General features: G+C 50.4%; 1 protein-coding gene across 4 annotated transcripts in view; it reads right to left on the bottom strand.

Annotated features, from left to right (window-relative positions):
* Positions 1–16,184, bottom strand: part of LOC116946465 (CUB and sushi domain-containing protein 3-like) — a 692,643-nt gene that overhangs the window by 38,594 nt on the left and 637,865 nt on the right. For all 4 annotated transcript variants that reach the window (XM_032961364.2, XM_032961362.2, XM_032961363.2 and 1 more), the window contains exons 51-55: positions 8,733–8,927; positions 8,193–8,366; positions 6,245–6,418; positions 3,455–3,628; positions 2,406–2,591 (exon numbers count right to left, since the gene is read on the bottom strand). In XM_032961364.2, the coding sequence (XP_032817255.2) occupies positions 2,406–2,591; positions 3,455–3,628; positions 6,245–6,418; positions 8,193–8,366; positions 8,733–8,927 (903 nt within the window). The remainder of the gene's footprint in view (positions 1–2,405; positions 2,592–3,454; positions 3,629–6,244; positions 6,419–8,192; positions 8,367–8,732; positions 8,928–16,184) is intronic.

The raw sequence follows: 16,184 nt of genomic DNA, 5'->3' as shown, positions 1-16,184 counted from the left end.
CTACACGGGAGGATCTTGTCAATGATCTCAAGGCAGCTGGGACCATAGTCACCAAGAAAACAATTGGTAACACACTACACCGTGAAGGACTGAAATTCTGCAGCGCCCGCAAGGTCCCCCTGCTGAAGAAAGCACATATACATGCCCGTCTGAAGTTTGCCAATGAACATCTGAATGATTCAGAGGGCAACTGGGTGAAAGTGTTGTGGTCAGATGAGACCAAAATTGAGCTCTTTGGCATCAATTCAACTTGCCGTGTTTGGAGGAGGAGGAATGCTGCCTATGACCCCAAAAACACCATCCCCACCGTCAAACATGGAGGTGGAAACATTATGCTTTTGGGGTGTTTTTCTGCTAAGGGGACAGGACAACTTCACCACATCAAAAGGACGATGGACGGGGCCATGTACCGTCAAATCTTGGGTGAGAACTTCCTTCCCTTAGCCAGGGCATTGAAAATGGGTCGTGGATGTGTATTCCAGCATGACAATGACCCAAATCACACGGCCAAGGCAACAAAGGAGTGGCTCAAGAAGAAGCACATTAAGGTCCTGGAGTGGCCTAGCCAGTCTCCAGACCTTAATCCCATAGAAAATCTGTAGAGGGAGCTGAAGGTTCGAGTTGCCAAACGTCAGCCTCGAAACCTTAATGACTTGGAGAAGATCTGCAAAGAGGAGTGGGACAAAATCCCTCCTGAGATGTGTGCAAACCTGGTGGCCAACTACAAGAAACGTCTGACCTCTGTTATTGCCAACAAGGGTTTTGCCACCAAGTACTAAGTCATGTTTTGCAGAGGGGTCAAATACTTATTTCCCTCATTAAAATGCAATTCAATTTATAACATGTTTGACATGCGTTTTTCTGGAATTTTGTTGTTGTTATTCTGTCTCTCAATGTTCAAATAAACCTACCATTAAAGTTATAGACTGATCATTTCTAGTGGGCAAACGTACAAAATCAGCAGGGGATCAAATACTTTTTTCCCTCACTGTATACCCTGCTGCTGTTGCACCAAACTAACGCTGCTAATCCTAGGCCAGAGGCTCTTGAGGCACCACAAGGAGACGGCTCTGACTCTCGATAGCGGCCGTCAGCAGCGACGTGTGCGAGAGTTATTCTGCCATCCTATTAGCGAAGACGTTAAACTGCAGCATTACACAAAACGTGAGTTCATACGGAAAAATAAATACTCACGTATTTAAAGACAGTACCGTATTGATAACTAAACAACAGAATGGTTCACACTATCTACAGAAACACACTGCAACGTTCATTATTTGCCTGGGCGATACCGTGGGGTGAATATTAACGTCCTGTCAGCAGGGGGGTGAGCCCGGACTGTCCACTCAGAACGCTGAACTTTGGTCGCAGGAGCGGTGCTCTTCGTTTCCCTGTTTTTTTACCGAGCCACCTCCGTGAACAACGCGAGTGTGGGACTTCCTGACCCAATCGTGATCAATGGTCACTTTGGTTTACCCAGGAATCCACACCCGAGCCCAAGGACACTTTGCCCGAGGCTTTCTGCTACATTGCATGTTTTCATATTTCAGCCGATGTACGAGTGTCCGTGTACGAGCGTGTCCGTGTACGAGTCTGTCCGTGTACGAGTGTCCATGTACGAGTGTATCCGGGTACGAGTGTCCGTGTACGAGTGTCCGTGTACGAGTGTGTCCGTGTACGAGTGTCTGTGTACGAGTTTGTCCGTGTACGAGTGTCCGTGTACGAGTGTCTGTGTACGAGTGTGTCCGTGTACGAGTGTCTGTGTACGTGTGTGTCCGTGTACGAGTGTCCGTGTACGAGTGTGTCCGTGTACGAGTGTCCGTGTACGAGTGTGTCCGTGTACGAGTGTCGCCGTGTACGAGTGTCCGTGTACGAGTGTCCGTGTACGAGTGTGTCCGTGTACGAGTGTCCCCGTGCACGAGTGTCCGTGTACGAGTGTGTCCGTGTACGAGTGTCCGTGTACGAGTGTGTCCGTGTACGAGTGTCCGTGTACGAGTGTCCGTGTACGAGTGTGTCCGTGTACGAGTGTCTGTGTACGAGTGTGTCCGTGTACGAGTGTCCGTGTACGAGTGTGTCCGTGTACGAGTGTGTCCGTGTACGAGTGTCAGTGTACGAGTGTCCGTGTACGAGTGTCCGTGCACGTGGGAAAAAAGCGTAGCACCTGGAGAAAGCCCACACGGTGCGAGGGGGGCTACAGTCTGCCCCCAACAGCTGGGACGCGCGATATTATTCCACACCTAACGTGAGCAGGAATCGAATCGCCGGGTTACAGGCCCCACGCGCGTGTAGGCCCCCACTGCCCCGGCTACGCTCAGGGAAATGGCCGCGGTTCTAGCCGCCCGGGCCTCACAATGTCGCCGCCTTCCCTACTGAGTGGTGTCGCGAGGTCGCTCTAGCTCACGTACCGGTGCACACGGGAGGCGGCTTGTCCCACTGGCCGCTGGGCTGGCAGCTGAGAGTCGAGGAGCCCATGAGATAGTAGCCCGGTTTGCAGTGGTACGACACGAGTGTCCCGTACGTAAACATTTTGTTTTTGTTCTTGATCTCCAGGTAGGAGTTTTCCACGTGCGCCGGACCAGTGCAGTTCACCACTGGAGGGGACACAGTGCGAGACACTGCAGCAGCTGCACCAGCAGAGGCGCGTGCATGTACGTGCGTGTGCGTGCATGTGTGTAAACTTCGCCACTAGGGAGACAAAGGTGTTTGAGTACGTGGGGAGCGGTCGTGTAGCGGTTAGCGCAACGCTGCGCTACAAACCCAGCGGCCCAAATGAAATTCCCGCTCACGGGCCAAAACCAGTGACCATTATCTGAACCGGTCCGGGGCCTCCCCTAGGACGACTCAGCCTCAAATGAGTACCTGGTGTGGTGTGTAAATATCGCCACTGGGGAGACAAAGGCGGCCGGGCGTGGTGTTGGCCACCCATCCCCTCGTGTGCCGTGACGGCCTTCATAGGTGTTACTTGTTAATAGCACTTGCCCCAACAGTCTGTTAAAGGCTACACGGGGCGGGGGGGGATCTTTGTGAAGATGTGAGCTGTACGCTGTCGATATTAAACATGGACAGATTGAGCGCACAGTCAGCTCCCAATTATCTGGACTAATGGGGATGGGGTGGTGGGGCGGAGTGGTAGCCCAGATAAAAGTAAAACGCAAACAATGCAAATCAGGCTATGGAAACGTATTCATTTTTTCACCTTACTAGACTGAGGGCGAAAATATCAGAACGAGGCGCCTGTTTTTCTAACAGCTTCTTAAAGTAATCATTGTACTCGCCGACGCGTTTGCAGGTCGCGTGGGCATCGAGTCGCCGACCCTCGACGAGTAAGGAGCGGCTCGTAATTGAACGAGCACGGGGTCGTCCGCGAGCCCGGATCATTTGCCCACATGGGGGGTCGAGGGTTAACCGCGCTCTGTCCAATGCCGTCCGTTCCTCGCGACGCCGTCAGAATTACCTTTGCAAACCGGCAAGGGGTCGCTCCACTGCCCGCTGGGCAGACACTGAGTGCTCTCTGGTCCGTGGATTACGAAGCCCACGTCGCAGGAGAAACCCACCACGTCGTCCAGATTGAATCGTCCGCCGTGAGCGATGCCATGCACAGGACTGCCCGGGTGTCCGCAGCTGATTGCTGCGAAGATAGGCGACGCACGGAGCGAGCTCACCGTTAGTATTTCCGCGGCGGTGACATGTGGTTTGGTCACCTGAAAAAAAAAATCTGAAAAGTAAAACGTTGTCGTGGATTGTTAGGAAGCCACTGGAGCTGTGCACTTTCAAATATAGACTGACAAACTAATTTGTTTAGAGCTGCTTTTTGTGCTTAGTTTGCTGTCCTTCCCCCGCACCTACGATTATTATGGTATAGTGCGAAAGAAGTTCAACATACATACATGACGCTTACGTGTACAGTAGTCCCTCGGTTAACAGTGACATCGGTTAACGGTTTTCCGATTAGCGTTTCACCTCCCATAGGACCCCATGGTTTCGACTTAACGTGAACATTTTGATTAATGGTCACGTGTTTACGTTATCCACGCGGGCGCTAAATTTCAGCCAATCCGAGCGCTCGTAAGTGGGGCTGAGCCATGCCCTCAGTAAATCAGTGACGCCCATTTATGAGCGTTTAGACCTCGACTGGCTTTGTTTACATATTAACGTTTTCTGTTTTGGCAGTGGAAACAGCTCTCTTGCAGACTCACGTAATTCCTATATTCGATGAACAGTTATCTCGGTCAACAGTAATTTTCGTAGAACGGATTAAAAACGTTAACTGGGGACTACTTTATTTGTTGCTGTGTGTGCGCTAATAAACCAATTTGCTGTACTGCCTTCCTTGCTGGTGCCTGGCCGGCACTTTGTTGTTCTTACCTTGGTGCGAGGCGCCAACCCAACCTCTCTGTCACGCCACCACACCCAGCCTACAACCTCACCCTCTGAACGCTTAAAACACCCCACAAGTGTGCGTTTCCCGTTAGACGTGGGTCGGGCGAACATTCTGGGGGCACGATTCATCTTGGGTGCAGAGGGAAGGGTTGTTGTGAATGTCTCGGGAGGACGCGCTTTACGATGCGGCGGCTTCAAAGTGGTGATACACTGGAGCTGAAGAACCAGAGGGCAGTCGTCTCTGGGTCTGCGAGAGAGACACGGCGCTCGCAGCCGGCGATCACCACAGCGCGACGGCCACTGTGGAATCGTGTCTATTGAGCTGATGGACCTTGGACAATAAACAAATGACCGGTGTGCAAGGGAGGGAGTTGTGAGGAGCGTCCCGCAGGCTCAGGCGAGACATCCACGCCGATAAAGAGATGGCATGACGCCTTTGTTGGTGTTTTCGCTGCAAGGTCACCTCGCGGTGACGAGATTCATCGCACGCGTTCCGGCACTCGTTATGTCCACGAACCACGGCGCGCCGCACGAACGCGGGGCAGCACTGTCCGTGGCCAGCGCTATCACAATGTCATCACGTGCCCGGCGGCCTCCGACAGATTGTTTCGGTACGAGCAGAGCCGCTGATTTATAAGAGAGTTGACGGTATTCATTTCTCGGTGACAGAGTGGAACGACAGCATCGAGCGGCGTCGGCTCATCTGTTGGGAACCAAGGCTCACCATTCAGAGTTTCAAGCGTCGCGCGGATTTTTCCGTAGCAGCACCGTACACACCGTGTACACACGCACCGCCAAGGTCATAAGGTCAGCGCGACCGATGCCGGTGGGTGATGCTACCACACCTCACCAATCCCCACCGCCCTAACGACCGCAAAAGTAATGTAACTAAAACGATGACGCACGTGAAGTAATTTAACTGCACAAAGTGTAAGTGAATGAAGCGGGCATTTCTGAATGCACCGTTTTTGTTTGTGGCTGGCAATGGCTAACGGAGCAATAGAAAAAAACCACCCGACCTGAGAGACGGCGCACAAAACTCCACTGAACATGATACTAGCAAACATGCCAATGTCGAACCCTCATGAAAGGGCATCCTGAGACTCAGTAAGTCCGACTGGATGAAGAATAATATGGCGTTATTGCAATGGACAGGTAACGTATCGCTGAACAATTAGACAGCGTTATTACAACAGACAGGGTAATGTATCACTGTGTTTCGAAGTATAAGGATTCTGCGTCTGAATTTAGGTGACTTCGCTTACACTTTGCAGTGCACCGCGTTCATTAAATATAAAAAATATATATTTTTTATTTTACCAGGTAAGGCCAACTGATATATGTAGCTCTTTTTAATAAGTGACCTGGCCATAAATCATAGCTCAACGAAGTGGCTTATCACGTGGAAATTTTAGCAGCCAAATACTCTACAACACGTGCTTCTTAATGTGGAGGGAAAAAAACGGAGGACGCGGAAAAAATACACACGACCACGGGGAGAACATACAAATAACATGCAAACTCCAAATATACAAGCATTAGGGTCGGGATCGAACCCACGACCTCCTCTATACCAGGCGAGGTAGTTAACATCTCGCCGCTGTGGCGCCTGTGCCGTGCGTTGTAGAAGGAAGCCAGGCGTCACATTGCAACATTGGTAAACATGTACCCACAGGGCGAGGGCTGCTTTGCAAGGGCTTTGACAACATTAGTAACCATGGTTCGGAGTTAATTATAACATTTTTTACAGAATCCGTACGCGCTTGCGATTATTTAATTAAACACGTGTATTTTTAAATACACCATTACCGCAGAATAACAACCTCCATTAACGACGGCAATAAAAAAAAGAAGCGGCACTTACGCACGCACGCTGGCGAATTCCCAGACCAGTTGTGGTCCTGTTGGCAAATCCTGACGGAGAAGCCAATGAGACGGAATCCAGGGCTGCATTGGTACACGACCGTGTCCCTGTAACCGTAGCTCTCCCCGACCACCTGCCCATTCACGATGGGCTCCAGCACCCCACAGTGGCCCGCTGGATGGAACAAAGAAACGTGTCAGTGCTCAACTCGCGCAGACATTTACGACGTGTGTGTTTAGTTTGTTGTCCTTCTTCCCCCGCACCTCTTATTAACGCGGTCGGCTACGTACAGTGTGAAAGAGGTTCAACACACACGACGTGGAGACCTCTCCCACGTGTTTTGGGTTTGCGCTGCGTGCCGTTCGGCACGACGTCCGTCGTTTTTGCTCACACGGCCGCCGGGAGCTTGTTCGGCAAACGCCCACCACACCTTGCCCCACCGCACGCGAGCTGACCGACCTTGCGACGACTTTGCGCGAGGCCCGTTCTACACTGCCGGGTGGACGGAGGTGGTGGATGGTGGTTCAAGAAGCTGCGCCTGCCCACTGTTCTGACCACTGCTCCGGTGAGATCGAACCAGGCGACCAAAGGATCGCGAGTGCAGCGCGCCGACCGTGACACCGCGGCAGCATCGGTGCCGGCACTCGGCTCGACGTTCTGCAACCGAGCACCGTGGTGGCAATTTAAACTATAAACTATGTTTTTTATTTTACCAGGTAAGGTTCCACTGCGCTATATAGCTCTGTTACAGAAGCGACTTGGCTATCACAAATGATAGGTCAACTAAGTGACTTATCGTGTGGAAATTTATCGTAGCCAAATACTCTAAAATGGTTGACGTCAATTCTAAATGTGGAGGGAAAAACCGGAGGACCTGGAGAAAAATCCACACGACCACGGGGAGAGAGACACGCAAACTGCAAATATGCAGTCGTCAGGGTTGGGATCTAGCCCCCCACGACCTCCGGCATACCAGGCGAGTTAGTTAACATCTCTCAACCATGGCAGAGCACAGAGCGAGCAAGTGCACGGTCAGCAGTCGCCCGGACAGCGGCGCCTTTGTGCTGTGACTCACAGTGGCCTCGCGACGCCGGCCAATCCGCTCGCCTGCTTGCTGCGTAGGCACTCGGGTCAGCACGCACGTGGATTACAGGTCACAAACCAGGTACCAAATGGATGCCCCTATTCCACTGGCACAGGACTGTTGACACAGGGGAGCTCTATGGGCCGAGGATGTGCGTGCGGTGGAAGCGTCTGTGTTTAGAGAAGATAATCATCGTGGGTTTCCGGCTGTCGTCGTGCCTCTGTTTTGAAGGGAGTTGGTCGATTTTGTGCAACGGCAGCCACCGGTCCAACAGGGCCGATTCACGGAGTGCCACCTCTGGCCACTAAGGGACGGCATTCCTTTGTCCCTTCATGCGCAGAAGCTGCGTGGGCACGTGGCGCCTGATTGTGCAATCACTTGACTCGGTCTTCACCTGACAGAGGAGCTCACTGATGTGGGCATTGTGTCCAGATATTTCAAGTGTCTGTCTGCTCCTCACACAATCCAGGATTGATAAACCCGGGATGGACTGTTAGAGGGTCAGCCCGATTTTTCTGCATGTTTTTTGCGTGAAAAGTTCGAGATTTGGAAACGTAGGGAAAAGAGCGCACAATGAAGACCCAGAGCTCCGTGTGCCAGTTTGCACGCAGCGTTATGGCAGCCGACGACGAAAGTACGATTCCGCGTGACTTATTTTGAGTGAAACCTCTGCCACCAAACCCAGAGATACACATTAGCGCACACACGCCCAAGGTAATCCCCCAATCCCTTCGTGAACCGCCACGGAGAGTCGTTTCAGAGCCGCGTTTACACGCGCTGCGCGCCACATCCACATTAGCTGGGGGGGGGGGGAAGCTCCTCCTCCGTGTCCCTGCCGACAACCGGTGTGGAGCCGGCGCTCACCGATGCAGCTGGCGTCGACGCCGCTCCACAACCCCGTGCTGAGGCACTCCCTCCCCGGCGAGCCCGCCAGCGTGTACCCCGAGTTGCACGAGAAGATGGCGGTGGAACCGAACCAGGTCTGCGTGCCAACTTTATTTCCGTTGGGAGGCGTCGGCAGTTCGCCGCACGATATGACTGCGGGGCGGAAGGGGGGATGGAATCGGCGCGACGACGTGGGTTTAGTTTACAGTTGCTGCATCATTACTGTGCACTGTAACAATGACGTACGATTCACCACCTGGAGCATCGACGGAATTTAAGGAGCGCAAGCGAAGAGGTTCCCGAGCGACGCCGCACACGAGGGCAGCGGCGGCGCCTCAACTTACAATCACAAAACGGTTTCCAAGGCAACCAACACCACTGTGTACACCGGAGTACAAAATAAACTACCGCTGTAGAACAAACTCTTGTGTAGCCACGTCATGGTACACTTACACTAGCCATTGCACGAGCCAATCATGCATCACTTAGATGGTGACATACGAGTCTGAATGAACTTACTTTCACACTGCGGTTGCTTAGAAGGCCAACTCCACATTCCGTTAGCTTCACAGGTGATGGTTTTGAGGCCTTGCAGGTGGTACCCAGGGTTGCAAGCGAACAGCACCTGCGACCTGTACTCATTTTTGGGCTCGCCAAGATATCGCCAGTTCCCGTTTGTCAACACGAATCTGCTGATGCTGGGACACGTCACCACTGTGGGGGTACAGCACACATCAGAGCAGCGGCTTCATGCCAGTATAGACGCGCGAGCGCTCTCTCTGCGGACACACAGTCTGACGGCACTCAAGTCAAAATGTTTTTGACCATCAGTCATCCGTCTCTTCCTGTTATTCATTGTTTTGCTGATCAGAAGGATTCACTGAATGCAGCATTGTGTTACGCTTGGTTTAACACGCAGGCTTTCGCGACCAATATTATTCATAATAAAGGTTTTTTGGGTTAGATCGCGTAAATACAATAACACCCCCCTCTGCTCTCCGCACCTGATTGGTTTAGTGATGACGTCATCGTGCTCTATTTAAGACTGTAAGTAGGGGATTGCTTTACTATTCTGGCAAATCGCCCGATGCCGGATGTAATTACCAGCGAAGCGTCGTACTCAAATTGTAAATGTTGTGCATTTACTCTCCAATACACCGGTGGGCTGAAGTAATAACTAATTGGCGCGTTTTGTTTACGTGACAAACCTTACTGGCTGTGTTGGGTGGTGGAGGGTTACGACATATTTATACTTACACGATCTAACCCCAAAACCTTTAATGTTACGCTTGTTTACCCAAGAGAGTTCCTGCAACGTCACTGTCGGGGCTGATGTTGTTGCTGTGTGGAATGCTAATTCAGTAATTTTTAGCCAATTTTTTGAATGGGATGTTTGCCAATTCCATTCACTTTGCGTTTTTATCTTTGGGGTGAAACTTAAGGAGCCTGGAGGAAACCCTTGCAGAACAGGTGGACAACACACACACTCCAAACACAAAGACGGCCGAGTCAGGAATCGAACCCATGGTCATCTTGCCGTGAGGCACGGACATTACCACCGCGCCAACCCGCCGCCCATTATTCATTAGCTGCGAGGTCCGCGCATGAGGGCAAGGCTGACGATCACCTCGTGGAGATAACACGGCATTGCCTGTGAGGCTGCGGCCAGGCAGCAGAATCGAGGGGCTCCCCCAGCCACGGTAGCAGGAAGCTGGTCACTAATTTGGTCATTATTATATTGCCACTTCCGACGGAGAAGACAAGGTGTTGTATGTGTAGTGACATATGACGTCACTACCATGTCGGGTCTGTACACACATGACGTCACTACCATGTCGGGTTTGTACACACATGACGTCATTACCATGTCGGGTCGGTTCGGATGACGTCACTGCCGGGTCGGGCAGTGCAGAGGCCCTTAATGAGTGCTACGGGGAGCGTGGCAGGCCGTGGCACTCTGAGTGACCCCGGCTGGACACGTGACCGGATCAAGATGGGGGCCAGGGGCCCAGGGGGGACCTTGGGGTCACGTGGTTGGGGTCCGGAGCCTTCTCGAGTGTTCGAGAGGGGGGTGTGGCCGGGGTGTGGCCGACCACGCCGGGGAGCTCATAAGCGGGTGCCACTGAGGGAGCGGGCCTGTTCGTGCCTGGGATGAAGACGCCTCATGAAGACTGAAGCCCCCAGTCGTCGTGGCCAAGCAGAAGCCCTCCTGGCTTGGCCACGCCAAGTATTACCCGAGTGTTACTGAGTTGACCTTTTTGACCCTAACAACATAGTTTATGAGGCTAATTACTTTCCTACTCTTTTGCTTTTGTGAATTCACTTTAGGGGTCATTGGAATCACTTTTAATTTACTTATAAGTAAACAAAATAAGTAAAGATCACCGAGTGTGTAAGAGAGCTGTTTCCACTGCCAAAACAAAGCCAGTCGAGGTCACAACGCTCATAAATGGTGCATCGCTGATTGGCTGAGGGCGTGGCTCAGCCCCACTTACGGATTGGCCGAAATTTGGTGCCCACGTGCATAAGGTAAACACATGACCGTTAATCAAAATGTTAACATGAGTCGAAATCTTGGGGGTCCTATGGGAGGAAACGTTAACCGAAAGACCATTAACCGATATCACTGAAAAATGAGGGACTTCTGTATGTATGTTGAACTTCTTTCGCACCGTATGTAGCTAACCGCGCTAATCAGAGCTGTGGGAGAAAGGACAACAAACTAAACACAAAAAGCAGTTTCAAAGAAATGTTTTCAGTCTGTTGTTGTTGCAAGCAGCACACACACACACCGTGGGTAGAGGGTGTGTGTGGTGCTAACAGAGATGGTCTCCCCAGCAAAATGCTGAGGAAGAGTGGCGTTTGTGCACAGACTGCCCTACATGACATCATAACACTCTGGACTACTGGACGGTTTCCGCAGGATTGGATGCCCTTGCGGTCCCCCTCTTTAAGAAGGGGGACCGCACAGACTGTAACAACTACAGGGGCATCTCACTCCTCAATGTGCCGGGAAAGGTCCTGGCAAGGAGTATTCAACATCTCCTTGCCAGGCACGCTGAGGAAAGGCTTGCGGAGCCCAAATGTGGTTTCAGGAAAGGGCGGTTCTGCACAGATGCCATATTTTCTGTCTGTCTACAACAGAAGAGGTGTAGGGAATTCCAACAAGAGTTTATCTCTGCTTTATTAACCTGGCCAAGGCCTATGATATCATCAGTAGGCCTGGGCTCTGGGTTGTTCTTCGTGCTTTCGGAGTCCGACTCTCTGCTCACAATCATTAAGGACCTTCATGATGGTGAGCGGGCCTGGGTAAAACTACGTGGCCGGGAGTTGGAGTCATTCCCTGTTCACCTTGAGGTGCGACAGGGATGTCCTCTGGCTCCCACATTATTTAACATCTACTTTGACCACGTAGTTTGTGAAGCCTTCTATGGCTTTTCTGGAGGATTTTCATCTGGTACGGATACATTGGGAGGCTGATCGATGCCTGGGTGCGGTCAAGGGATGGCTCCCTATTGGTCAACCATGTTATGTATGCTGATAATCTGGTAATTGCTGCTCACTCAGGAGGAGTTGGAGATGCTGCTGCTGAACCTGGAGCATGCCACTCAGAGGTGGGGCCTTACCATCAGCCAACCAAAACTAAGCACCTGCCTGGGTATTTTGTACCATCAGACACTCTACCCCCACAACTCCCAATTGGTGATGGGGCAGTTGTGGAGAGAGTGGAGAGTTTCCCATACCTGGGCAGTGTGCTCATGTCCGGCTCCGGTTTGATAGCAGAGGTCTTGCCCCAAATCAGTCGTGCGGCATTATCTTTTCATCGCTTGCGTAACGCTGTGTGGAAGCTACCTGGTCTGTCGCTCACACGAAGCTTCAGGTTTTCTCATTCCCTCCCTCTATGCTTGCGATATGTGGACCCCCCTAATAGAACATCTTTGCCAGTTAGAAACATTTAGGCTGGCCTCCCTACGATCCATCCTGGGTTTAACCAGGCTGGATTGTGTGAGGAGCTCACAAATCCTTGAAAGATCTGGACAAAGTCCCATTGGTGAGCTCCTCCGGCAGGCAAGGCTGCATTGACTGGGTCATGTAGCCCGCATGCCCAGCCACCGCATGCCTAGACAGCTTTTGTTCGACCGGATAGAGGAGACTAAATGGGTACGGCACGGGCTAGAGAAGAGATGGAGCAATGTGGTACAAGTGGACTTGCCAATGACTGGTACCAGTGGTGGCAAGATCGGCCTCTGTGGAAGAGGCTGCTCGTGAAGGATGCTACTGGGCAGTTGGAGGCAGTTGCTCTCCAACAACAACGGAGGGCAGAGGAGCGACACTCACAACAACGAGCAAAGCGCTGGGCTGCTAAAACAGCAAGTTGGCACAGTAGGTGGCAAAGGTGGTGCATCGGCCAGTCATTTCAGCCAGTCGACCCATGGCACCTAGGTCTGCCCCGTGACCTCCTGCCAGCGGGCTGTCGACACTTTACGTCACCTCAACGTGCACATAGCCTGGCACAAGCGCCATGTTGATGCCACCACCAATGGCGAATGGCGGTTGTTGTTGTCGATGCTAAGAAAAACAACAGAAATTAATCTGGGTAGAGGGTGTGTGTGCTGCTAGCAATACACACACCCTGGGCAGAGGGTGTGTGTGTGTAACGTGGAGGCTGCAATGCCGTGCTCATGGCAGCGCAGGCTGAGCCGGCCGGCATGGATTACCTCACGCGCATCGTTTGTGATCAGTAGCAAGTGATCGAGTGGTGGATTGTTGAGAGATACGTGGAGCCATGCGGGATATTCATCCTATTCGCCCTCCTGATCCTCTTCATTCCATTATGCATGATTAGGGGAGTGAGCAATGACGTTTTTCCGGTGAAAACTTACCGATTGAAATTTAGTGAACATTTACAATTTGCACCTGATTGGTTCACAAGTGACAACATCACATGTATCCCTGTATTTAATACCAAAGCAGGAGGATTTCTCCACAACTCTGGCCTTCGCCTGATGATGCTAGTTGTAATCACCGGCGAAATGTCATGGTACTCGAATTGTGAATGTTGTAGTGGGTTTACTCTCCAACACACCGGTGTGCTGCACTAGTAACGAATTTACACGTTTTGTGTACGTGACAAACCTTACTAATTGGCTGTGTCGGGTGGTGGGCGGGTTTGACGACACATATATATTTACACGACCGAACCCAAAAACCTCTTATGGACAATGTCATAAAGGCCTCCAACTACCACTACGTGTTAAACTTACTCCCCAAAAGTGTGAGCAACAGTAGCAGCAGCAGCTTTGTGATTGTTTCGTCAATGCGGCCTTGCCCTTGCCACACAACCAAGCTCAAGTTGATTTGTTCAGCCAGGGGGGGAGAGGAGTTTGAGAGTCGCATTTGCGACCAAGTCACCAAAAACAACTAAAGTAATCACACAAAAAACAATGTACATCAAATGAAGCAAGAATTCAAATCGGCGCAGAAGCTACCGTATTAGAGGAAATTCAAAAACAGTACGCAAACATAAATCAACATTGTATTACCTGGAACGAAATTCTCCTCTGAAACTTCGTCTTTTTTCGTGTGTATGTGATGCATTCTGTTAACTTTTTTTGTGTGTGTGTGCGTGCTGGTTATACCATCTTGATGCACGACCATGCCATTCGGGAACCTGACCAGGTAAACAGCTGTTGTTGGATGGTTCTGTTCGTTGTTGTTGTTGCTGCTAAAACCAGGATCCTGTACCCAGGTCTGCATTGTCATAAATAGGCGTTTAACCCAGCGCCACGGTGGCTAGGAGATGTCATCTTCCTCGCCTGGTATGCGAGAGGTCGAGGGTTCAATCGCAACACCAACGCTGGCGAATTGCCCGATGATGCTGGATGTAATTACCAGCGAAACGTCGTATTCAAACTGTAAATGTTGTGAATTCACTCTTCAACACACCGGTGGGCTAAAGTAGTGAACTAATTGTCTTTTGTCAACGTGACACTTTTTTGCTGATTGGCCGTGTCGGGTGGTGGAGGGTTACGACACATTTATAAATAACGCGATCTAACCCAAAAACCTTTATTATGAATAATATTGGTCGCGAAAGCCTATGTGTTAAACTGTATATTTGGAGTTTGCGTGTCTCTTTCCCGTGGTCGCGTGGATTTTTTTTCTCCGGTTACTCCAGTTTGTCCCTCAACATTTAGAAACATGCGCTTAGATTATTTAGTTTTTTTTGGTGCTATAAATGTCCAAATGATGGCCAATTTTTTTTTGCTATCATTTGTGGCCAAGTCACTTCTGAAAAACAAGCTAAAACCTCAGTGGGCTTTGCCTGGTAGGATGGGGATGGTTTTGTTTCATTTGTATGTGTTTGGGTGATTTTGTTTACTTTTCTGGTACTCTGCACTATTATACAGTTGTTGTAACGTTCTTACCCACCCCTCCTAGACATCTGTGAAAAAGAGCTTTATAGCTCATCGGATTCCTCCAGTATACAGTGAGGGAAAAAAGTATTTGATCCCCTGCTGATTTTGTACGTTTTCCCACTGACAAAGAAATGATCAGTATATAATTTTAATGGTATGTTTATTTGAACAGTGAGAGACAGAATAACAACAACAAAATCCAGAAAAACGCGTGTCAAAAATGTTATAAATTGATTTTCATTTTAATGAGAGAAATAAGTATTTGACCCCTCTGCAAAATATGACTTAGTACTTGGTGGCAAAACCCTTGTTGGCAATCACAGAGGTCAGACGTTTCTTGTAGTTGGTCACCAGGTTTGCACACATCTTAGGAGAGATTTTGTCCGACTCCTCTTTGCAGATCTTCTCCAACTTATTAAGGTTTCGAGGCTGACGTTTGGCAACTCAAACCTTCAGCTCCCTCCACAGATTTTCTATGGGATTAAGGTCTGGAGACTGGCTAGGCCACTCCAGGACCTTTATGTGCTTCTTCTTGAGCCACTCCTTTGTTGCCTTGGCCGTGTGTTTTGGGTCATTGTCATGCTGGAATACCCATCCACGACCCATTTTCAATGCCCTGGCTGAGGGAAGGAGGTTCTCACCCAAGATTTGACGGTACACGGCCCCGTCCATCGTCCCTTTGATGCGGTGAAGTTGTCCTGTCCCCTTAGCAGAAAAACACCCCCAAAGCATAATGTTTCCACCTCCATGTTTGACGGTGAGGATGGTGTTCTTGGGGTCATAGCCAGCATTCCTCCTGCTCCAAACACGGCGAGTTGAGTTGATGCTAAAAAGCTCCATTTTGGTCTCATCTGACCACAACACTTTCACCCAGTTGTCCTCTGAATCATTCAGATGTTCATTGGCAAACTTTAGAGGGGCATGTATATGTGCTTCCTTGAGCATAGGGACCTTGCGGGCGCTACAAAATTTCAGTCCTTCACGGCGTAGTGTGTTACCAATTGTTTTCTTGGTGACTATGGTCCCAGCTGCCTTGCGATCATTGACAAGATCCTCCCGTGTAGTTCTGGGCTGATTCCTTACTGTTCTCATGATCATTGCACATCCACGAGGTGAGATCTTGCATGGAGCCCCAGGCCGAGGGAGATTGACAGTTATTTTGTGTTTCTTCCATTTGCGAATGATTGCACCAACTGTTGTCACCTCACCAAGCTGCTTGGCAATGGTCTTGTAGCCCATTCCAGCCTTGTGTAGGTCTACAATCTTGTCCCTGACATCCTTGGAGAGCTCTTTGGTCTTGGCATGGTGGAGAGTTTGGAATCTGATTGATTGATTGATTGCTTCTGTGGACAGGTGTCTTTTATACAGGTAACCAGCTGAGATTAGGAGCACTCCCTATAAAAGTGTGCTCCTAATCTCAGTTCGTTACCTGTATAAAAGACACCTGGGAGCCAGAAATCTTTCTGATTGAGAGGGGGTCAAATACTTATTTCCCTCATTAAAATGCAAATCAATTTATAACATTTTTGACATGCGTTTTTCTGGATTGTTT

The sequence above is a fragment of the Petromyzon marinus genome, chromosome 27, assembly GCF_048934315.1.
Source record: "Petromyzon marinus isolate PM22_M1 ecotype Great Lakes invasive population chromosome 27, UKy_Petmar_22M1.pri1.0, whole genome shotgun sequence".
NCBI lineage: Eukaryota > Metazoa > Chordata > Hyperoartia > Petromyzontiformes > Petromyzontidae > Petromyzon > Petromyzon marinus.
This window is presented reverse-complemented; position numbering and strand designations above follow the sequence as displayed.